We start from the raw sequence: 24,545 nt of genomic DNA, 5'->3' as shown, positions 1-24,545 counted from the left end.
GGACTGTGTACAGTCTTTTCCCGATTGCAGCTAATTCCAGTGAATTTCCGTAACATAGGATTCCGTACTTAGAATTTGGACAAATCGGTCACGGTCCCTTTCCGCTACGTAGCCAAGATGGCGACTGTTGAGTGGTAGTACTCACCATTGTGAATTCAGTACCCAGGTAGGGACTGTGTACAGTCTTTTCCCGATCGCAGCTAATTCCAGTGAATTTCCGTAACATAGGATTCCGTACTTAGAATTTGGACAAATCCATCACGGTCCCTTTCCGCTACGTAGCCAAGATGGCAACTGTTGAGTGGTAGTACTCACCATTGTGAATTCAGTACCCGGGTAGGGACTGTGTACAGTCTTTTCCCAATCACAGCTAATTCCAGTGAATTTCCGTAACGTAGGATTCCATACTTAGTTCCTGGCTATGTGAATTTGGACAAATCCGTCACGGTTCCTTTCCGCTACGTAGCCAAGATGGCGACTGTTGAGTGGTAGTACTCACCATTTTGAATTCAGTACCCAGGTAGGAACAGCGTACAGTCTTTTCCCGATCACAGTTAATTGGTTCCAGTGAATTTCCGTAACGTAGGATTCCATACTTAGAATTTCGACAAATCCATCATGGTTCCTTTCCACTACGTAGCCAAGATGGCGACTATTTAGTGGTAGTACTAACCGCTTTGAATTCAGTACCCATGTAGGGACTGTGTACAGTCTTTCCCCGATCGCAGCTAATTCCAGTGAATTTCCGTAACATAGGATTCCGTACTTAGAATTTTGACAAATCCATCACGGTCCCTTTGCGCTACGTAGCCAAGATGGCGACTGTTGAGTGGTAGTACTCACCATTTTGAATTCAGTACCCAGGTAGGGATTGTGTACAGTCTTTTCCCGATCGCAGCTAATTCCAGTGAATTTCCGTAACGTAGGATTCCGTACTTAGTTCCTGGCTGTGTGAATTTGGACAAATCCGTCACGGTCCCTTTCCGCTACGTAGCCAAGATGGCGACTGTTGAGTGGTAGTACTCATTTTTTTTATTCAGTACCCAGGTAGGGACTGTGTACAGTCTTTCCCCGATCACAGTTAATTGGTTCCAGTGAATTTCCGTAACGTAGGATTCCGTACTTAGAATTTGGACAAATCCGTCACGGTCCCTTTCCGCTACGTAGCCAAGATGGCGACTATTGAGTGGTAGTACTCACCATTTTCAATTCAGTACCCAGGTAGGGACTGTGTACAGTCTTTTCCCGATCACAGCTAATTCCAGTGAATATCCGTAACTAGGATTCTTTATCTATAAATGAAATATTTGTGTGTGTCACGTGCTGTAGTACGATTCCCCCAGGATGCAGGGATGGGAACCCAAGTAAGTAAAAGTTTTAATTAGAAAGTTTGTAGAGCAGAACAAGGAAACTAGCAGAGTCACGTAGCCAAAACACGGACAGATGAAAGATGGGAAACACGCCAACGGCTGAACGAAATAAAGGAAACTTTAGGAACGGAAAAGCAGAAAACGACCGGAAGTACAACAAAATAGCATTTTAGGATGTGGAATCAAACTATGGAATGGATTGGGTAAGGAACTCAAACGATGCATAGATGGATGGATGGATGGATGGATAGATCCATAGATGGATGGATGGATGGATGGATAGATCCATAGATGGATGGATTGATGGATGACGGATGGATGGATGGATGGATAGATCCATAGATGGATGGATGGATGGATGGATAGATACATAGATGGATGGATGATGAATGGATGGATGGATGGATGGATGGATACATAGATAGATGGATGGATGGATGGATGGATACATAGATAGATGGATGGATGGATGGATAGATCCATAGATGGATGGATGGATGGATGGATGGATGGATAGATACATAGATGGATGGATGATGGATGGATGGATGGATGGATAGATGGATGGATAGATGTGTGAAAATGTATTTATCCTTTTTAGTGAAGTTTAAGTTAACTGTGCTATGCATGTCATTATAGTGTGAAAGGTTGACTTGAAGTAAACAGACATGCATTAGTGGAGCAGCAGAGACCCCTGGTGGACAATGACTATAACTGCACAGAACCTAGACTTGTACTGTATAGTGGTGATTCCCAAATGTGGCCCTAATAGGCCTAAGTAATAACCTATTGAATGTTATTGACCTGTCACAATATTTTAGGAACCTTATACAGTTTATGATTGATATGAACGTAGCTTTCTGGTCATTTATGCCAGTCTTGAATGCAGTTATGAAAAGTATGAGAATTAATTCTGTCTTGTGTGTACATAACATATTAAAAGTTTGGGCTTCCTTTATCCCCCTGCTTTCGTTTCAATCCTGAATCTTAATAATAATAATAATAATAATAATAATAATTATTATTATTATTATTATTATTATTATTATTATTATTATTATTATTATTATTATTATTTATGAATATTATAATTAATAATAGTTTATTATTATTGATTATAATTATAATTAATAACTTTATTGTGAATATTATAATTAAAATATTTTTTTATTTTTTTGAATTATTATTAACTCTATTATACATATTATATATAATATATATATTATATATATTATACTATATTATAATAAATAATTATTTATTATTATTATTATTGACTTTAGTATGAATATTATAATTAATACTAGTTACTATGATTAACTTAATAATCATTATTTTCTTTATTATTATGAAGTGCTCTGAGAAGGCAGCATTTGGTCCATGTACTGTACTGTACTGTACTGTACTGTACTAAGTACATAACATAGCAAGCTAAGCATGGTGCTTTTAACTGTTGGACTTTTTTCCCACAAATTGACACAAAAGCTAAAATGATGCCATAATTTGTAGCTTCTCTTGCTAATCATTTATGTTGATGTGTTATCTGTGGCGTGCGCTGCCTTTGGTACCTGGACCTTCACTGGACGTAAACAGCTGAGTATCAGTCGATGAAAACAACTGAACACACGATGCAGGTTTTAAATGAAACTTTTTATTATGAAGGGAGAACTTTGAGACTCCACAGTGAGAGCCGTCATCCTCAAATGGCCAAAACATGGAAAAGTGGTAAACCTTCCCAGGAGTGGCTGGCCAACCGAGCAGCTATGTATTTTGATACGTGGAATCTTAAGTAACTTAGTTGAAATGTAGAAGTACTACAGCTTCTGCTTGGACATCAACACTAAAGCAGCTGCCCCGAGCGCACGAGTCCTGCTGGGCACACCGAGGTAGGTTGGATTGCAAGGTTAACAGTGCAAAAAACACTTTATGCGCTAAATATCCTGTTTTAATGTTGTGTCAGGAACACTTGGAAAACACTCACATGACAACAATGACGTTTAGGTCACATATGCTGGAAAAAAATAGGAATCTGGGCAGTGTGAACATAGCCATAGATCGCTTTTTTTTTTTTTAGTCCTGCTGCAGTTCAGAGTCGCCCACCGGGTGGAGGTGTTTCCTCCAATCAGCTGCTTCCATCAGAGCCTGCAACACAAACAATGAACGCTAAATCAGAGCGAGGAAGGCTAACGTTGACTCTGATTATTAATAGTAACTACTAAAAAAAAAAAAAAATTAATAGTGACTATATCCTAGTACTCTACTACTCTGGACATTCACATATGAACCGTTATCTATTTAATAAACCGAATATAAAATAACATTTAGCATAAAAATTTTAAAATAAAATATAAAAAATATTTGTTTTATTATTTGTTATTTTTTTTTATTTATTTATTTATTTATTTATTTATTACCCCAAATAAATCTGACAAATTTTATATAATAGGGCAAAAGCAGGCTAATAAGCAAGCCAATAAGCAGGCTAATACTAGCCTTTCAGCTGTAAAATGCTGTAGTGACCACTAGGAGGCGGTGTTGCAATGCTCTGGAGGGCACTGTATTGTGTATTGTGTATTGTGTGTGTGTGTGTGTGTGTGTGTGTGTGTGTGTGTGCGTACCACTCATCTTTGTGAAGCGTCTCCTGGCCTCGGCTCGCTCGTCAGAGTCAAAGTACCAAACGGTGACGGCGTACCTTTAAACACAAACATGAAGCGTAAACAACACATGACCATGACAACGTAAACAACTTAGCATCACAGCTAACTGTAGCACCTTCATGTACTGCGTGTTTGCTAACTGCTTTATTTATAAAGCCCTTATAAAGATAAATAAACATTCAAATATAGTTAGGAAAAATAGGTCCAAACACATTGTAACGTGTAAAAAGCTTATATTAAATATAATAAAGCACGGAGTCTTTGGGTGGATGGATGGATGGATGGATGGATGGATGGATGGATGGATGGATGGATGGATGGATGGATGGATGGGTGGATGAGAAAGTTTCTGTTCAAAAACGTCCGCAATTTGGGTACAGGAAGTCCGCCTCATCATCCATCTTTTGGTCATTCATAATTATTTTTAGACTGTTTTCTACATGTAAAAGTAGAATTATTATGTAACATTTTTTACAGTGTATGGAAGTGTCATTTCTTGACATGAAAACTAGTACAATATGTATGTGTGTACTATATGTACCTGGTGGCGTAGGAGGTACAGTATGTATGTATGTGTGTACTATATGTACCTGGTGGCGTAGGAGGTACAGTATGTATGTATGTACTATATGTACCTGGTGGCATAGGAGGTACAGTATGTATGTGTGTACTATATGTACCTGGTGGCGTAGGAGGTACAGTATGTATGTGTGTACTATATGTACCTGGTGGCATAGGAGGTACAGTATGTATGTATGTGTGTACTATATGTACCTGGTGGCGTAGGAGGTACAGTATGTATGTGTGTGTGTACTATATGTACCTGGTGGCATAGGAGGTACAGTATGTATGTGTGTGTGTACTATATGTACCTGGTGGCATAGGAGGTACAGTATGTATGTGTGTACTATATGTACCTGGTGGCATAGGAGGTACAGTATGTATGTATGTGTGTACTATATGTACCTGGTGGCGTAGGAGGTACAGTATGTATGTGTGTACTATATGTACCCGGCGGCGTAGGAGGTACAGTATGTATGTGTGTACTATATGTACCTGGTGGCGTAGGAGGTACAGTATGTATGTATGTGTGTACTATATGTACCTGGTGGCGTAGGAGGTACAGTATGTATGTGTGTACTATATGTACCTGGTGGCATAGGAGGTACAGTATGTATGTATGTGTGTACTATATGTACGTGTACTATACGTACCTGGCGGCGTAGGAGGGCTGCACCTCGTGAGGGTTCCTTCTGTCGGACCAGAACAGGAGCAGACGGTCAAACTGGGGCTCGATGTCCACCGTGCACGACTTCCCTTCCGGAAAGATGCGAAGAATTCCACCGTGTTCCTGATGACGAGGACAACGACGTCATGGAAAACGTTTGGGAATCAACCAAGACAGGCTTTGTGCTCAAATTTTGGTTGTCATGTCCAGTTTTAATATTTCATATTGCATTTTTTTTATTCCCTCAGCTGAAAATCGTTATGGATAATATAATCAGGGAATGCTCTTTTTTCCCATTTTTTCCCATTTGTCCCCTCGGGGGCTACGTAGGTGGTAAATAAATAGTGACAGCATCTCCGAATGAGCCCACAGTAAAATAGTGACTTTATGGGTTTAGCCTCGGTTACCATGGCGATTCAGCTGCTTTAAAAAAAAAAACGAGCGGAATTGAACAGACAAGTCCTGCTTTCCACTCAACACAGCTCGCTAACCCACTAACCCCGGCTTCGCAGAACACCCCCGTAATGTGAGAGATCAGAGGACGGCGGTGTTGTGTTCAAGGACCTTTGTGTTCCAGTTCTTGTTAAGGTAATAAATGCAGGTGATGCAACGTCCATCGCTGTTTGGGTTGTCCACGTGTTTGACGTAGCCGGCACCGTTTCCGGGGTAACACGCCACCATGGCCTGTGCACACACACACACACACACACACACACACACACATATGTGATAACAAGATGAGCAGCAATGCATTATGGGTACTATGTTGTGTAAACATGATGATCTTAACATGTTCGTCTTGTCCAATCATCACTTGGTGTTGCATGAGGTCACGCAGGGGTTATTGTGTTCTTTCCTGGGGTGGGGGTCGGGTGGGGGGTGGGGGGGGGGGGTATCTTTTTAGTTCACTTGTCAGCCGCTTCCTGCTCGGGTCTAAAGGTGATCCCACCACCCGGTTTGTAAATTCTTATTCGGAAGCATGAGTCAGCATTTTAAATGCACTTCACTCATGAAAATCTGCTTAGTCAGCTTAGTAATTTAAAAAACTCGCTGATGTTTTGTTCCTGACAAAACGTACATGCGTGTGTATGTGTGTGTACGTGTGTGTACGTGTGTGTACGTGCGATGGTGTGTGCACTCAAGGGTGAACCATTGAACAAGTGTGCTTATGAGTGAGCGAGCGTACGTGAGAAACTCCACTTGCACATCTGCATGCCTTCACACACACACACACACACACACACAGACACACACAGACACACACACACACACACAAAGAGAAGTGTGTGTAATAAGAGCAAAAGAGCTAAACGTTTGGTTTCTTATCCCATTAGCTCCAATCTAGAAGGTACACAATGGTCATACTACATGCTAACAAGCTAGCACATAAATACATGTTGGTTTATTTACATTTGTTGATCCTTAGTAGCTTTTTCTAAGCACAGCAAAAACACAACAAAACAGTAAATTAAATTAAATCAATTAAAATATCATGTAAACATTCAATCAAGTAGATTATGGATGTAGTACTGCGTGTTTATGTAGTATAGATATATTTAATACAGCACCTCCAAGACACCGTGACATTTAAGTGGAATTAACATACATGTATTTTATATGGGATTTCCGAGCATACTTAAATGCAGCACATAAGAGTGACAAGATATTTACAGTTTTACTTCATATTTCTGTGTAGTTAACCCACACATAATAAAGACGTTGTTGTGATGTTCGGAGTGTACATGAATGCACCTCGTTGTTGTCGCGTGACAATGCGGAAGTGCTGCTCCGAGAATCACAACATGGAGACATGTTGGTGAGTTGGAGATACGTTCACACGTCTTCAAGTTATAAATGTTTGTGTGACTGAATTGAAAGATAATTAATGAAATTAATTGGTTACCAAGGTATTGGTTACCAAGGTACTGTATTATAGACTCTTTGGACCCACTTTGCAAATGATCACGGGGCAATGTTGATGTAGTATTGCTAGGTGAAGTTGAACGTACCTTGGATCTCTCCCTTATGGATCTTCCTCCGAGACTCCGCGAACACACCAAGATGACATGATCGAGTCTCTTGAGGAGGATGTTGATGGCGTCACAGTGTCGCTCGGTCCCGCTGACCCAAGTAATCTTGTCCCCTCGGACGCTTCCGGGCGGGATGCCGGGTCTGGAGCCCGCCAGTCGGCCGTCTTTCATGGCCCCGGCACAGTGTATGTCCTTGACCTGGTCCAGCACGGCATCCCCTGCCCGCTCCCCGAGAAGACCGTCCACGCAGCAGTGGCCCTGCTGCAGCAACGCCGGGACGACCTGGTCCACAGCCAAGCGCTCCAAGTCCGATGCGACGTCGAGAGGCGCCATTGGGACGTCGGAGGCAGTTTTGGAGCAGGTGTGACAATGACGGGGACAAGTCCTGGTGAGTCGGTGGACTCTTGACCACTTCATGAGGGTCTACTGTGTGTTCTGGTCTTCACACAACCTATTGCCGCGTCTACCCGGTCCTCTACAGTCTTCAGGTCTAGTCTATGGTTAGTTTTTACATTGAAACCATCAGAAGAACCCTCTTCTCGGACGCTTTAAAAGTTGTAACGTTTTCGCCTCACCCACGCGCCATATAGCTGCCAGGTGTGACGTCACTTCGCTGTGGGCGTGTACGCTGCCTTTGAGGACTCCGGCAGGCTCATGGAGCTCACGCGCGCAGTGGCCGGCCGGGCGACGTGCTCATGCGCACATGCCCGTATGACGTCACTCTTCTGCTTAAAGATTGAACTGTGTAGACGAATAAGCTCATAATAATGCTAACTGTAGGCGACGCCATGTTCTAGTACCATTATTGATGCCAAACACTTGTGTCAGCTACAAAAATGTAAATGTAACCACACAACACCAAAAAAAAAGACAGTTAGGAAAGTGTTTGCGTCTGTTTAATAAAATTTGACTGCTCAACATCAATAAAATGCTTTATTCCAGCCGATGCCACGAGTAACGAGTAAGTGACGCGGCGATCGGTAATGTTAAAAGTCCTTAAGTCAACATCAAGTGAGTTACACCCTTAGGCCACTAGTGGGAGACATAGGACGCTAAATTTGACATTTCATTTATGTCCCTCCACCACATAAAAACATACTATACAGTATATGTTAGGTTTACTGTGTTGTCATTGAGTATCAAGAAGGTCCAAACACATTTTCTAACTCCTGATTGGTCCACGAAAGAGTCCATGATGGTTTTCCTCTATAAAAGCACATAGGTGTGCTTGATTGGAAGAAAAAGCAAAGTGAAAAAAAAAACAAGTGCATCTTCTTCCTTTAGAAGCCAACATGGCCGAAGGTCAAAAGAGTTCACAGAATGATGTGAACATGGCGACCACACCCACTCTGACCTTTGACATCAAAGTGACTATTCAGGGAGACACACAGACGGTCAGAGGTCAGCACCGCTTCACTGGACCATCTCAAAGTAGCGCACAATGGCCATGATGTGCTGCGGCATGAACACGTAGCCCGTGTACACCGCCATGCCCGCCACGCTCACCAGCAGAGAGTCTGAGCGGCTGTTAAGAATGACACAGGAAGTAGCGAGAAAACAACAGTCACATAAGAAAGTCGGCTTTGAACTTGGTTGGGCATGCAAAATGACAAAATGAGGTCAACACTGTAGGTCTTATTCTAACGTAAACAAGATTTAAAAAATTATTTTTTCATGCAGTTGACTACTAATTATGAGTAAGAAGCTACAGGAATAAGACGTCTTGTACAAACAGCACAGTTGAGCCATCCTTCTATGATGACGTCATTCCCAGGTCAGCTGATCACGCTGAGCTAACAGTTAGCTTAGCCTCGACGCCGCCCTTTCTAAACTCTGCCCGAACTTCGTTTACATTTGTTCACGTTTAACTAATGTATGCTTACACCACTCCATCGCCAAAGAGAAAGGGACTTTGTAAGAGTACTACCCCTCAAATGGGGGACTCTGACCATTTCGGCATTAACTATAAAACATCAAACTGAACATATGTTTCAGCCGATGTCGATTATTGAACAAATCAACGCGAGTCATGAGAGCAATGCTTCTGAAGGACATAAACTACGTTACATTAGACTACATATAACATTAACAATTAAGCAATGAGCAGCTTGTTAAACATAGAAGACGAGACGCTAGCGGTAGCAGGTGGCTAACGCTAAGTTAGCATGGAGCGCGTTCGCACATGAAAAGGATACTGAAAACGGTTCTCTCCCAGGGTTCCAGCATGTAGAGAGCCGTTACCAGGAGATACTGACGATAGAACCACGACAAGTTCTTCCAACAGTCGCCAAGAGCCATGTTACAAACTAACACTTTTTTTCCTCTCGCAGTGTGGGCTTCTACTTCCGGGTAGCGTGTGACGTAAGCGTACTTCGCCCTAAACACACAACCAATCATATTTGGGATGGATAGCAATCGACGCTAAAATCCACTGCTAGACTTAAATCATTACCACTAATGTCATGGTTTATTTGACATAAAGTACAGAATAAAACAGTAAAACTTTTTTTTTTTTTACAAAAGCCTTTATGTTACATAGTGACACTTAAGTGTCTCAATCTTAGAGTTCATTTGGTGGCGCTCCGCTGCCTTGCCATCATCCTTAAAAGCTCCCTTCAAAAGATGTTCTGAGATTAAAAAATAAAAATAAAAAAAAACATGAAAAAAGGTTTTTAAGCTGAAAAATAGCAGAGGTTTCACTGTAAAATCATGATCCATGATGACAATTTGTCTCCTTTCATGGCAACCTCAGTGCAGTCGGATCTTTCCGTCTGAGCGGATGTCAGCAGTGGCTTGACAGGATGTTGAAGAAGTGGTAAACCTCGTCCTTGTCAAACACGGCCACCTCAGTCGAACACTCTGAACACTGCACAGGGTGGTACACCTCATCAGCATCCATCCCCGCTGGAGTGGGCTCCAATGTCTCATCCTGCGCCGCTCCCTTCCTGCGCTTCCTGTTGCGCGGCTTCCCCTCTTTCTGACTTTGGTAGCGCAGCACCTCGTCCTTCTTCACCGTGCAGTTCATAACAAACATGGCGCGGTACTGCGTGCGATACTTTTCGTGTCTGGGCGGAAAACAACCACAGTGTTCACTTTCATTCAGTCATAAACAACATGAAACGTCATGAAAGGCGAAAGGTCGGCGGCATCTCACATCTCACCTCTGACAGTCCAGACACAGCGTGGTCATGCAGGCAGGACAGTTCAGGACTGCGTCGCTGTTTGCTAAACTTTTGGGCTGGGAGCGTCGTGACTGCGAGGACGTTGACGGTCGTTTCCTGTAATACCTGCAGGAAATGGCGACAGGAAGTGTATTGACGCCACCGGCGGCATACGAGTGTGTGCGCACATGGTGAAACGCTCTTACTGTCTCCGCCTGGCATCCACCCAGGCCTGGTCCCTCTCGTCCTCATCGGGGTCGTACAGCAGCTCATCGTTGGTCGGGATGACCCGCTGCGCACGCCTCTGCCCACTGGAGCTACCTGTATGGGAATCTGACTTGAAAGGACTGTGACAAGCTGTCGCCATGCTCATTTATGACATACTTGGCTGGTTGTCTTCTTCTTCTGAGTCAGAGTCAAAGTAAATCTTGTCATACATTGGAGGGCTTGTGTGTACTGAGCTGCCGTCTCCACTTCCTGCTGGATTAAACATTGAATGCAGAAACGTGTTAAAAGTATACACGGCAAATGCAACATGCTATCATCAGTAAAAAAAACCACAACCACCAACAATAACATTGAGTCACCTGACGTGTTTGGCTGTCCCCAAGTGCCTTCCATGGTCTTGATGGTGGAGCTGAGCTCAGCCTCCATCTCTTTCTCGAACTCATCCCCGCTGGAGGACTCGCTCTCTCCGGTCAGATACTCTCTGATCAGCTTCTTCTTCTGCTCCGGAGTCCCGTTCAGTAACACGTCCAGCTCGTCCTCCGAACTGGACAACACAGAATATGAACAGTGTTAGGTAGTGTTTTCAATGTGAACGCTTCTTGAAAGAGACATGTTTGTTTACGAGTTAGCAACTAGCCGGTTAAAATGATAAACGGAAGCCGCGTAGCTAACAACCTGCTGATTGCTCTTTCCTCGTCGCTCGGCTCTTCAATTTCATAGGAGTCAAAATCCTCAAGTTTGGATAATTTGTTCATCTTCACTTTCAAAGTAGGTCCTAATTACAACATCGGTGCTAGCCAAAAAGCTACCAACGGCGAGTTTCTTCTTCTTCGTCGTCTGACTTCTTCCTCGTGGGATGATAAACTGTTGTGATACTCAGTGTCGCCACCTATTGGATGTAAAATACACGGCTGACCATTATTGTAGAATAGACAAACTCAATGACATACTTAACTTGGTCGTAATATACAATGATTTATTAAAAAAATGTAACTTAGAGTCAATTATGCTATCATGGAATTTCTTTTTAGTAACACCTGCCCCCCAAAAATGTACTAATATGCGGGAAAGTTTTGATTTCTGTTTAAACAATCCTTGTACAACCCAGCAATTTGTTCTTTAGCATTTGTTTAGCTAGGTGTCAATTTGCATGAACAGCCAATCAGAGCCCCAAGTGCTAATTCAGTGATAATAGCGATAATTCATTGACGCTGCTATTTCATTCACGTACCACCAGATGGCGCCAACACACAAGCGTTGAAACGCCACTAATCTTTGCGTCGAATGTCACCTTCAGGGGTCAGAGGTGATGAAAAGAAATCAAGAAATAGGAAAATAAAACATCCCACAGTTTGAATCTGTAGACAAAATGAATCTATATTCCCCTGTAGTATAGAATGTAGCAGCTCTGAATGACATTTATTTGTTGTCTCGCTACACCATACAGATTTAAAAACGTCTAGTTATTCACCGCCAAACCAAGATGGCCGCCATCAAATAGCGCATTTATTTGTTGTTGTTTGTTTTGTGTGCTTTTTTTTTTTTCCTTTCAACTTGTCTCTGCCGACACGTTGCTGCCACCGCCATGCTAAACAAGTGTACCTGCCGCCCACGTGCACGCCGCAGCGTCCACCTCTGTCGCCGCTCTGACAAGCTCATTTAGCCAATTAGACGCAGGTGCGATGCTAATTTGCCCGTGCAGGCAGGCGGCGTGTGGAGGAGGTAAAAATAACATAATTACACCCATCTGTCCCCACGCAGGCAGACGGCCTCTCCCACTGGGTGACACTCCACCGCTGCAACACACACACACACACACACACACACACATTGTTGCTTTAGGGACAATAGAGGTGTGTATCGATGTGTGTGTGTGTGTGCACGGAGGAATCCATGCTGCTTTTTCCTGTGATTTGTTTGAAGCTCTCAAAGACTTTCCACTCATTGCCTGCAATTTGCAGCAAAAAAGAAAAACATGCTTTCAGTGTGCAGAGATAATTGCCTCAGGCTGTTTTCTAACACACCGGGGAGGGGGGGGGGGGGGCGTGTTCCACATCCACTTAGTGTGTGTGTGTGTGTGTGTGTGTGTGTGTGTGTGTGTGTGCACAGGCACACCATGGCAGAAAACACACAAAATATCAACTTTGTGTCAAACACACACATACAAACGTGGCTTCATGTGACTGGAAGGTAGCGCTTTGAGGCATCATGTGATCTTTGTTAGCATGGTGGTTAGCATTTTGGAGATCGGGAAGATCTGGGTTCAAATCTCTGTGTGGAGTTTGCATGTGTTTTTGACCGCGGGTTCTGGTTTCCTCCCACATTCCAAAAACATTCACATTACTTTTTAATATGGACTAAATTGTCCATACGTGAATGATTCATTGGTGCTGCAATGATGTCAGCCTCCCTCTTTAGGTTCCTCTGTCTCCTTCTGGTGGACAGAGGCAGCATCGCGGTGCTAAACATTCATTTTCTATGCCGCTTGTCCTTCAGTGAATGCTTTGCTGGGATGCAATGCATTATGGGAAAAAGTACAAATATTTGAAAAATGATGGTACTATTCAGAAAATATCTCATTCTCCCAAATAAAATTAAAATCGATTAGTGGAGAGCACCTACACATTCCATACTTTAAATTTGTTTCTTCCTCCCGCATGCAGTTTAAGTTAATTGGAAAGTCTAAATCAGGGGTCTCAAACTCAATTTACCTGGGGGCCACTGGAGCTAGGGTCTGGGCAAGGTTGGGCCACATCAGGTTTTCAAACAAAAAAAAAAACGCATTTATTAAAAACAGAAAAATATACAAACTTTTTCAGTGCTTTGGTTCCCGATTTTCTACAATAAAAGCTCTGATAAAACATTCCACTGTTCTCAAATATCTTCATTTTTATTTTTCTACACAAAATAAGATGAAAAATAAATAAACAAATCAAGAATAAAATCAATCAGTAATAAATAAATATAATAATAATAATAATAATAAAAAGTTAAGAAACCACATATAGTTGGTGGGTAGACAAATGATTTTTTCAGATTAAAATGAACAAAGCATTATTAGAGCCCTGTAGACATGACAAAACACGACTATAGTCACATTTATACTCTTTTTATTTACAACATATTGCGCAACTGCAGCGTCTTGAGACACATGCTAACTCGCAAACTAGAGAGCTAGCCACCTAAACGGTAGCCTTCGAGTTATTTCCTTTCAACTTAAATAGCCAAAAACTTACCACTTCCACACGGATAGGGAGGATAACTATTAACAGTTATTTAACCTTTAACATGAACATGAATCAAACGTAATAATAATTTTTTCTGGGTACATGATACCATACAGCATCCATATCAAACCCAAAAACTTACCACTTCCACACGGATAGGGAGGATAACTATTAACAGTTATTTAACCTTTAACATGAACATGAATCAAATGTAATAATTTTTTCTGGGTACATGATACCATACAGCATCCATATCAAACATTAAACTTTCATATCAAGGCGGGGGGCCTCAAACTAGTGTCCTGCGGGCCACATTTGGCCCGCGGGCCGCATGTTTGAGACCCCTGGTCTAAATGGTCCATATATATGAATATGAATGGCTGGCAACCGGGGTCCGCTGAGATGGGCTCCAGCATACCCCCGCCACCCGAGGAAGGACAAGCGGCGAATGAGAAACGGATGAGTGAATTAAAGGAAGTTCTGGAGCTCCATCTACCGTGAAGACGTTCTCCATTTTGTACATTTTTGCTCCGATTGAGAATGTGACATCAAGTGGCGAGTGTTTATTTGACGTAAAGCAACACACTGAGAAGAATGACTCTGGGCCTGCCAGGACCGTTCCCTTGTTTCTCCCTACATGATCTTCTCACCTGCCAAGAGAGGAAATAGTCCTGACACTCACGGCCTCCTTGACTCCATTCCCACCATCGGCCATGCACGTGTCCGACGGAGCGTGCACGTCGTACACATTCTCACGTCTATGCACGGCGAAGGTGTGTGATGAAGATGACATGTATGTTCCTGCGATGAAGACATCGTGTTAGACACGTAACGTGTCTTCCAGACCTTCACCTTCGGGGAGTGCGACTCCACCTGTTGGCTCGCTGAGAGACGTGCACCTTCATTATCTTCTACCACCTCGCATCGCATGTCACCACCCACCCACCCCCCCCCGCCCGACCCCCTAAAACCTCCCGCCCTCATGTAAAAGTGTGGCCAGGTTATTATCAAATCATGCTGCTCAGCCACACACACACACACACACACACACGCACACACACACACACACACACACACATCCTGCCAAGTGAAATTAAGCAACTCAGGTGTGTTATGTCTTCGTGCTACGTGTTTTTCCACAAGAGTGTGTGTGCCGATTTAAATCAGACCATATAACCCTTTCATCATTTTATTTTTATTAGTATAGCATAGTATTTCATTCTAATGTCTATTTAGAACAGGGGTCTCAAACATGCGGCCCGCGGGCCAAATGTGGCACGCAGGACACAAGTTTGAGGCCCCCGCCTTGATATGAAAGTTTAATGTTAGTTTGATATGGATGCTGTATGGTATCATGTACCCAGAAAAAATGATTACGTTTGATTCATGTTCATGTTAAAGGTTAAATAACTGTTAATAGTTATCCTCCCTATCCGTGTGGAAGTGGTAAGTTTTTGGCTATTTAAGTTGAAAGGAAATAACTCGAAGGCTACCGTTTAGGTGGCTAGCTCTCTAGTTTGCGAGTTAGCACGTGTCTCGAGACCCTGCGGTTGCGCAATATGTTGTAAATAAAAAGAGTATATAAATGTGACTATAGTCGTGTTTTGTCATGTCTACAGGGCTCTAATAATGCTTTGTTCATTTTAATCATTTCATATATAATAATCCACGTCTGCGCGACATCCGAACTAAACCACTTCCACATTACTGAGGTATCTCTCCGTTTAGCTTCTCTTCCAAGGTAATTTTTTTGTTTTGTTTGTTTTGTTCACCGCCACCGCTAGACCATTCTGTGTTAGACGTGAGGTGCCAATACCAGACATGTCTTTTAGTTGGGAGCCAGATGTGACACAGCAGTCATTCGGTCTTTTTTGCCAGACGGCGATCAGTTTTTGTACTGATCACGTTTTATTTGTTGCGGAAATGGGCCGATATTAATCGGTGGCTGATTGATCGATGAATCCTAATTAATAATTCCTTGGCACTTTGGACACTCCGGTTTAAATACAGTAAACCTCGGATATATCGGATTCAATTGTTCCCACTGGTTTTGTCCGATATAAGCGAAATCCGTTATATGCGTATACCGGAAAATGTCCGTTTTACGCATATATGGGATTTATATCCGGTATATGCGTAAATGGGATTTTATCCGTTCTAAAAAGGCACTTCCTTGACTATGTTTCCAATGTACCTGGACGCGCAGGCAACGCTGCAAACGCTGCAAATGACGTCGTATAGCGGCCTGTCACCATTCGGCGAATCGGAGCGCCACGATGCGGCCATCCGATATATGCCAGGGAAATTTCATGGAAATGCATTGGAACGGGACTGGAGATTTTGTCCGAAATAGGCGAAATCCGTTATAAAAAATCCGATATATGAAATGAATTTTTATTGGAAATGCATTACAGAAAAATCGCTTCTTTTTTATCTGTGCATTATGAGCGAATTTCCGATATATCCGAGTCGGATATATCCGAGGTTTACTGTACTAACATGATTGGGTGTGTGTGTGTGGACGCTTATGTACCGCATGTCTTTCTCTCACTTCGACTCCTCAGCAGCCAATCAGTGAGCCCGGCTGACATGTGACACAGGAAGTGGAGAAAAAGAATGGAAAGAAGAGATGATGAAGACAAAAGTCCAGCTGTGAGATGAAGGTGGGACAAAGACTGACACAGATGTCATCTATGAGAGAATGGGGGCGGCGGTTTACACACACACACACACACACACACACACACACACACACACATGCAAACACACACTTCTTTTGACAGGCAGTGATTGACTGTTTGTGAATGAAGTCGTCCCCCGCCTGCTATTTGGACCAAGTTGCTTATTTATTGGCTGATGAAATTAAATGAATTGCTCGTTGGGATTTTAATGAAGATTCTTCCTGGCTGCGTCTTCAAGTATTTCTTTCTATTTTAATGGCGGCGCACTCAGCGGGGGAGCAGCTCAACACGCACACACACAGCAGGTGTCCACACACACACACACACACACATAGTACGAGTGTGTGTAAGTTGTTTTCATGTGCTGCTTCCTTACAACACACACATGTCACTAAGTGTGCAGCACAAACACGTTAGCATCTTAGCTCAGCCCGAGGAAAGCAAACATGTCACCTCACATCGGGCGAGGCCGTGCCTGAAAAGACGTCATGTGACACAAAGCAGCTGGTGCGATGCTAACGCCGTCACATGGCCGTGCTAGCAAGGATGTGACAGTCCGGCCGGTGACGCCATGGTGATGAAGCTTCTAATGTTGGTGTTTTGGGGGCTCCTGATGTCCTCAAACATCTCATCATCTGACCATCATCTGACCAACCTCGCGTCCTGAAACCTGAAACATTCAAGACGGGGAACAACACACACACACACACACACACACACACACACACACAGGAAGCAGTGGGAACATTTTCTTTTTGCCTCAAGGTGTCCCATCAAACCACCAACATCTCATTACTACCTTTCCACCGCAGTGTGTGTGTGTGTGTGTGTGTGTGTGTGAGTGTGTGTGTGTGTGTGTGTGTGTGTGAACAGCCCCCCAGTGTCTGCTGGTGTATAATAGCTTTTTGAGGAGATTGTGGCTTTGTAAAGACATTTGATTGACACCTCCTGATGTCTCGGTCCAATTAGAGAGCTCCTTTGTTAGTGTGTGTGTGTGTGTGTGTGTGTGTGTGTGTGTGTGTGTGTGTGTGTGTGTCGCAGTGAGATGCAGGCAAGAATGACAATAATAAATATAAATATGTTAATATACCTCGTTCACGTGTACACAGTAAATATGGTGACATAATTCATGTGTACGGAGTAAAAATGTTGAAATATTTTTTTTCATTTGGTACACAGTAAATATTGTAATATGCTTTTTTTCACCATAAATACGGTAATTTACATTATTCACATTTTAGATATGAGAAAGCTGGAGACACGAATGAAGGCTTTTCTTTTCAATATTATTGAATGTGATACATAAAAAAATATATGAAGTGAAATATAAGATAGAGACTTATTATGGTTAGTCAAAAAAATAATGGAACTTTTTAAAAATAATGTATGACTCATAAACTAATTCAAGCAAAATGAAAATTGAAATTTTGACTGAATTTAAATGTAACATCATATAAGCAATGATGTCCAATTTTGCTAATGGATACCATTATTATGAATAACATTAATAAAACAAGAATAAAAAAATACTACATTTAAAACAATGAATATATATAATAAATAATAATAACAATAACAACAACAACAATACTAATTATTAATATTATAACAATAATAATAACAATAATTATTATTATCATCCTAATAAAAAATATTATTATTAATATTACTACTACTACTAATAATAATAATTATTAATATTATTATTATAATAATACTAATAATAATACTAATAATAATACTAATAATAATACTAATAATAATAATAATAATTATTATTATTATTATTATTATTATTATTATTATTATTATTATTATTATTATTATTATTATTATTATTATTATTATTATTATTATTATTTATTATTATTATTATTATTATTATTATTATTATTATTATTATTATTATGTGCCATGAAAGTGAGAGTTCCTATTCCTTCCTATGAATTGTAAAATGACCATTAATTGTAATATACAGTATACTGTGTGTGTGTGTGTGTGTGTGTGTGTGTGTGTGTGTGTGTGTGTGTGTGTGTGTCCCATAGAATAAAAATAAATAACCAAATATAATAAAGGCGTTCAGCAGCAGGTCACATGCATTATAAATCACACACACACACGATTGAGTTTACCGACCTCATGAATATTGATCAGTGTTTGGAAATGCCATTTATTAATGACCTCATGATGAATCATTGATGGCAGGCATCAGGGGTCAAAGGTTATATATAAATATATATATATATATATGAACGGTATAAACGTTATACTAATCTTCATGGCCATGGCAAAAAGGCGGTCAAATGAAAGAGAAGAAACAGGAAGTAACTCCTCCCTTTGATAAGGAATGGTCTTACTATGACTCCTCCCACTTTTTCTTCTCCCAGACGGATTTTTTTTTTTTGTTTCGCTCAGAGTTTGCGTGCCGTTTTCAAGTGTTTTCATCGATGTCGAGACCTTGCTATCAAACATGACTGCCTCGCTCTAATTCACACACACACACACACACACACACACACACACACACACAATCACTCCATACGCACACACACACTTAATCACACACTCGTCATCTCGGTGAATATTCTGAACAAAGATTTGATGTTCATTTCGGAATCAAACCTCTTTCGAGGGGCTTCCCTGTGGCCGGGACCCCCCCTTGCATAGCAAGACCAGCACCCCAACACAAACCCCCGCGTATTTAGTGTCACAGGCCGTGAATGTAATATTGATTCCTAAAGTAGTTTGAGTGTAACATGTCACAGCGTGTTAACGTCAGGGCAGCCAGCCGCACACAAACACAGCGGCTAGCACGCAACACCAGGGGGGGGGGGCGCAGCCTGGACCCAGAGAGGAGGGCCGGGGGTAAGGAGACACGGGATTGGACGAGACGAAGGAGGGGCGGGGAGTAAGAATGTGTGTGTGTGTGTGTTGTTGTCCACAAACAAACAAACATTCCCTGAGGCTTTAATGTGTCAGCAAACACACACACACACACACACACACACACACACATACACAATCACCGCTGTTTGACCCTACTGTAAGCAGGTCAAGGGTCAAAGGTAGCGGCGATGTCTCACTCTGCTTCATAAACGCCGATTCTCGTCTTGCATCGACGGCGTGCGTAAACGAGACGGAAGACCGCTTTGACGTTTCACGCCGCTAAACGTCTAACACCTCCTCGCCTGATACAGAGAACCAACATGGCGGCGCGGCGGTGGCTAATCAGCTGACACCGTAACCGTAAGGCGCTAACAGCGGCAGCTAATTGTGCCGCCGAGTTCGTTAACACAAGACGGATTTAAAAGCGACGAGGTTCTTTAAAGTTAAAAATTCATTTCAAAACATTAGCAGACTGTGATGTCATCACTTAGCCACGCCCCTCGTAAACATTCAGCTGTTGTTGCCCAGCAACGCAGCCTTTGTCAGTCACCTGCTGCATGCAAATAGCACTTTTAGCTTGTGTGTGTGTGTGTGTGTGTGTGTGTGTAATAGTGGGTTCCTTCCATCCTGCCTGACAGCAGCAAGCGAGGAAGAAAGCAAAAGATGGCGCCAATCAATGGCGTCATCCTGTGCTCGCCATAGAGACAAGCAGGGGTACACAACACACACACACACTCACACACACACACTCACACACTCACACACACACACACAGTAGAAAAGGACGCATGTGAAGAGGGTGTAATTAGGAGGCCGCGCTCTGCCTCCGCTTCGCCGCCATTGATGTGCAGATGAAGATGGCGGCCGTGAAAGCCAACTGTGTTTTGGTTGAGTTCTGTCAACCGAACAGCTGGATTGCCATTTTTCACTCAAATTAGATTTCAGCTCAAGCACCTACGCTGGGGGGAATTAAAAAGCGCACGCTAGCACGCCGCTAGCGCTCTTTTTCACACGCGCGCCCGCTCTCCCTTTTGGCGAGGGGGTTGGAGCGGAGGCCACGACGCCGAGCGCCGTCTCGTCTCATCGCTCGGCCTCAGCTTTTCACTTTTTTTTTTTTTTCCACCAGGGCGGATAAACGGCTTGTTTGCTGGCTGCTGATTGGCTGCCACAAGGCACGCCCACACCGCGCCAAAGGCAGTGTTAGCTCAGGCTAATGCTACAACACCTAAAGCATCTAAAAGTGCTTTTGGAAGGAATGATTATGTTATAAAAATGGAAAAATATGAAAGAAAACCAAAGAACAAAAACGAGTACAAACGTCGTGACTGTTAGAAATGTAATGGGCTGGCATGGTTGTAATATGTGGAGGTTCCTTCTGTGTCCGCTAGGTGGCAGCAGACGTCAGTGAACAGCACACGTTTGACTCTTTGTGCTCAAAGTCAAATACCAGCCAAATGTTGGTGGCTATGGCACATTAATAATACATCATTAATAAGCAAATACATTAGTAATGTTTCTAAAATTGGTTTGTTGTTTGTTTCTAAATATGAAATGAAAAAATGTAAATAAAATGAAAATATGAAAATATTAAAATATGAAAATATTAAAATATTAAAATATTAAAATATTAAAATATTAAAATATTAAAATATTAAAATATTAAAATATTAAAATATTAAAATATTAAAAATATTAAAAATATTAAAAAATATTTAAAAAATTAAAAAAAATAAAAAAATTAAAATATTAAAAACATTAAAAATATTAAAATATTAAAAATATTAAAAATATTAAAATATTAAAATAAATATAAAAATACAATTGTTTCTAAAATACTCCTATACGTCGTATGGTAATGTTAATGTGATGGTTTTAATGTATTTATTGAGAAAGATATCTTAGATAACTACATAGATATCATTGTTATTATTATTATTATGATGCTAACTAATTAGCTCTGTAGATTGCTCCAGTATTGTTAAAGCGGTGTCCGTCTTTTGCGTGGCGTAGCCTGTGTACAAGCAGTACTGTCACCACACCTCTCTACTCTCTACTCTCATAGTAATTACATTACACTGATGAAACATTGCCTTACATTACATTACCTTAACTTGTAGCCATGAATGCAACGTCTGACAAGACACACGCAAAAAAAGTCCTCCCACTCCGTGTGGAAGTGGTGCATTTTTTGACTCTTATTTTGTCCTTCTTCTCCCTTCAGTTTCAAAACCATTCTTAATGAAGAAATGACATGAAATAACATCCCTACAGTCACCTGTACACTCCTATTATTCATTGTTTACAACTCTGGTGCCGCAGGGTTGTTAGCTAGTAAGTTTGCGAGCTCATCAGTTAACCTGAAATTTATCCCAGTGGTGTTTGGGCGACTGGTGACCAGCCAATCACAGGGCACATATAGACAAACAACCATTCACACTCACATTCATACCTATGGACAATTTGGAGCGGCTAATTAACCTAGCATGTTTTTGGAATGTGGGAGGAAACCGGAGTACCTGGAGAAAACCCACGGGGAGAACATGCAAACTCCACACAGAGATGGCCCAGGGTGGAATTGAACTCTGGTCTGCACGCTAACCACTTGACCACCATGTAGCTCTAACCTGAAATGTATTTACTTTTAAACTTAAGAAGCCAAAAATTTACCACTTCCACACAGAATGGGAGGATAATTTTTTTTTCACTCTGTCCTGTCAGACATGGCAAGGCTTGCAGTGTTAAGCTAATGTAATGTAAGGTAATGACTCAATATTTGTGTCTTAATTGGCGCCTATAGTGACCAGAGTACTACATATACTACACCAGTTTTGACTAATAATAGTAATAATAATAGCAATCCTTCACAATATAGCGAGGGAGTAATAATTGAAGCGTGATATTGTGACTGTAGACATATTTCCAAGCTGTAAAAAAAGAATAAAAGTTGAAGTAACTTGACTTTTCAGAGATGAAAACACTATAGTATAATAATCAGTGTTAGCTTATGCATTTACACGGTCAGCAATTTTGTGCCAGCAGTCCTCCCTCGCTCTTTTGGCGATGACGGTGTTGTTTTTGGCAGTGATAATCTTTTTGAACTCCTCATAACGCTCCATAATAATTATTGTGTAAAATATTTTTTGGTGAGGAAGTAGAATAATATGATGTGAAACTGGGACTTGAACAAGTAAGGTTACCGTTGAATTCTGTTTGGGGGGTTTAGGATTTGTTGAGCCGCATCGTGAACACGTGGGATAACACGAAGCATATAAGGGATTTAATAAACACACGAGACGCTCCAAATAGAGACAGGACATCTTCATTCATTCAGAAATACATTATTATATTATTATCATTCATTCATTCATCTCTGATGAGGCTTCATTCATTTATTATGATGATGAATTGTTCATCATTTGTACTTGACTTATGGTTATGGTAATGGTAATGGTAATGGTAATGGTAATGGTTTAATTTCATTTGAACATGCATCAGATTCCAATTGAGTGCATCCCATAATCAGTTCCCAGTTCCACATGTCCAAAAGGAGTAGGAAGAAGCAAAGCTTATTAAATCCTACCCCTCCATCTGGTACTTTTACAATCAGTAACTGTTAAATTATATCAGGAAGGCAGGAAGTGAACAAATGTAACAGTTACTGATTGTAAAAGTAATATAATATATAATTTAAGATATTAGAGTTTTAAAATTGTTTTTATTTATTATTTTATTTACTTTCATTTTCATTTTCATTTTCATTTTCATTTTCATTTTCATTTTCATATTATTTTTATTTTTATTTTTATTTTTATTTTTATTTTTATTTTTATTTTTATTTTTATTTTTATTTTTATTTTTATTTTTATTTTTATTTTTATTTTGATTTTGATTTTGATTTTGATTTTGATTTTGATTTTTAAGCTAATTGCTTATTTTTAGCCTTATGCATTATTTTAGCTGTTTGAAGATGAACTATATCAGCAAGTTGAAGTATTTGTCATTTTAGAAATAAGGAGTTAGTATGTTCTCTGAAGGCGGCATTATGAATTATCCTTACTGGCCCTTTTTTTTGCAGTACATTTAGTGAGTGAAGATTGCTTTTATAGTTATTATCCCATATTTCCACACAATAAGTAAGATATGGTAGAACCAGAGAGCAATAAAGAGTGTGGAGAGCAGTCTTGCGTTTTTTTAATTCATGATTTAATGACTTATTTTTGATTTGTAAAGCAAAGAAAGGATAAAGATAAAGATAATGTGTTTGCGCTCAGTCGAGAAAACATTGATGTTTGTTCCCACCACAGCTCACGCTTATGATTATTTTACACACACACACACACACACACACACACGCAAACAAACAGGGACACAATTATCTGTGCTGAAGTGATGTCAGTCGACAATAACAATTACACACCTTAATTAAGCAGCCAACATGTCAGTGTGTGTGTGGACCAACTGACACACACACACACACACACACACACACACACACACACTCACAGTGTTGTTTTTCTACACTACTCAAGTCGTATGTTTATTTTTATTTTTACTGCAAATGTTTATTCACATGCAATGCAATGTGAGCTAGCAGCTAAGTTAACGTGAATGCTAATGAAAGCCTCCAGGTAGAAAAAGTCCCAGGTGACCGCAGCCCATCTGGATGCACCTGTGAGTGTGTGTGAGTGTGTGTGTGAGTGTGTGTGTGTGTGGGGGGGGGGGGGGGGGGGGGGGTTCATTAACAAGTTGCCACATGTTTCCAGGCAGTGAGGTGAAGACGTTTTAATTATAGTTGGACAAATAAATCCCATTGAGATGCTAGCTGTTGTTTGTTGCTCACACTTTCACTTTCACTACTGTTTGCTCGTTTATTTATTTCTCTGTTTTTCACTTTTTGAACTATTGTCTAGTTAAAATTATTTATTTGACTATGTAAGTATTTAATTCGGAATATTACGAGAATAATACTAGTAATATTACGTGTCAAAATAGAGCATCGCGGTACGGGAAGGAAGAAAACATCCCTCCTGTAGAGGCAAACTTTTATTTATAACGTGGCAGCAAAACAGATTAGCAT

At 41.0% G+C, this 24,545-nt stretch overlaps 2 protein-coding genes and 1 long non-coding RNA gene across 4 annotated transcripts in view; all 3 read right to left on the bottom strand.

Annotated features, from left to right (window-relative positions):
• Positions 1 to 3,293: 3,293 nt before the first annotated feature.
• On the bottom strand, positions 3,294 to 7,820 carry LOC131140670 (prolyl hydroxylase EGLN3-like). The gene is made up of 5 exons (XM_058091309.1): positions 7,265 to 7,820; positions 5,820 to 5,939; positions 5,242 to 5,378; positions 3,989 to 4,062; positions 3,294 to 3,512 (listed from the first exon to the last, which is right to left on the bottom strand). The coding sequence occupies exons 1-5, from the start codon at positions 7,700 to 7,702 to the stop codon at positions 3,493 to 3,495; spliced, it is 789 nt and encodes a 262-aa protein (XP_057947292.1). The 5' UTR covers positions 7,703 to 7,820; the 3' UTR covers positions 3,294 to 3,492.
• A 1,910-nt stretch (positions 7,821 to 9,730) lies between these two features.
• On the bottom strand, positions 9,731 to 11,578 carry LOC131140669 (E2F-associated phosphoprotein-like). 2 transcript variants are annotated; one of them, XM_058091307.1, is made up of 6 exons: positions 11,350 to 11,578; positions 11,034 to 11,218; positions 10,831 to 10,926; positions 10,653 to 10,767; positions 10,447 to 10,572; positions 9,731 to 10,350 (listed from the first exon to the last, which is right to left on the bottom strand). In XM_058091307.1, exons 1-6 carry the CDS (start codon positions 11,427 to 11,429, stop codon positions 10,068 to 10,070), a joined length of 885 nt encoding a protein of 294 aa, XP_057947290.1. In that variant the 5' UTR covers positions 11,430 to 11,578; the 3' UTR covers positions 9,731 to 10,067. The 2 variants fall into 2 exon arrangements, with proteins under 2 accessions (XP_057947290.1, XP_057947291.1); XM_058091308.1 differs by having other exon boundaries at positions 10,831 to 10,923.
• Positions 11,579 to 17,164: 5,586 nt separating this feature from the next.
• LOC131140440 (uncharacterized) overlaps positions 17,165 to 24,545 on the bottom strand; it is a 59,190-nt gene continuing 51,809 nt past the window's right edge. The window contains exon 7 of the long non-coding RNA XR_009132412.1: positions 17,165 to 17,252. This is a non-coding gene — a long non-coding RNA (uncharacterized LOC131140440). The remainder of the gene's footprint in view (positions 17,253 to 24,545) is intronic.

The sequence above is a fragment of the Doryrhamphus excisus genome, chromosome 13 (assembly GCF_030265055.1).
Source record: "Doryrhamphus excisus isolate RoL2022-K1 chromosome 13, RoL_Dexc_1.0, whole genome shotgun sequence".
Classification (NCBI taxonomy): Eukaryota; Metazoa; Chordata; class Actinopteri; order Syngnathiformes; family Syngnathidae; genus Doryrhamphus; species Doryrhamphus excisus.
The sequence above is the reverse complement of the archived record's forward strand: the minus strand, read 5'-3'. Positions and strand labels throughout refer to the sequence as shown.

Coding starts and splice junctions, on each gene's coding strand:
- LOC131140670 (XM_058091309.1), bottom strand. CDS start 7,702: ATGAAGTGGTCAAGAGTCCACCGACTCACCAGGACTTGTCCCCGTCAT. Junction 4,063..5,241: donor CAGCCCTCCTACGCCGCCAG/GTACGTATAGTA, acceptor TTGTGTTTAAAG/GTACGCCGTCACCGTTTGGT. Junction 3,513..3,988: donor ACGCTTCACAAAGATGAGTG/GTACGCACACAC, acceptor TTTGTGTTGCAG/GCTCTGATGGAAGCAGCTGA.
- LOC131140669 (XM_058091307.1), bottom strand. CDS start 11,429: ATGAACAAATTATCCAAACTTGAGGATTTTGACTCCTATGAAATTGAA. Junction 10,927..11,033: donor GGGACAGCCAAACACGTCAG/GTGACTCAATGT, acceptor TGTTTAATCCAG/CAGGAAGTGGAGACGGCAGC. Junction 10,351..10,446: donor CTGTGTCTGGACTGTCAGAG/GTGAGATGTGAG, acceptor TTTTCCGCCCAG/ACACGAAAAGTATCGCACGC.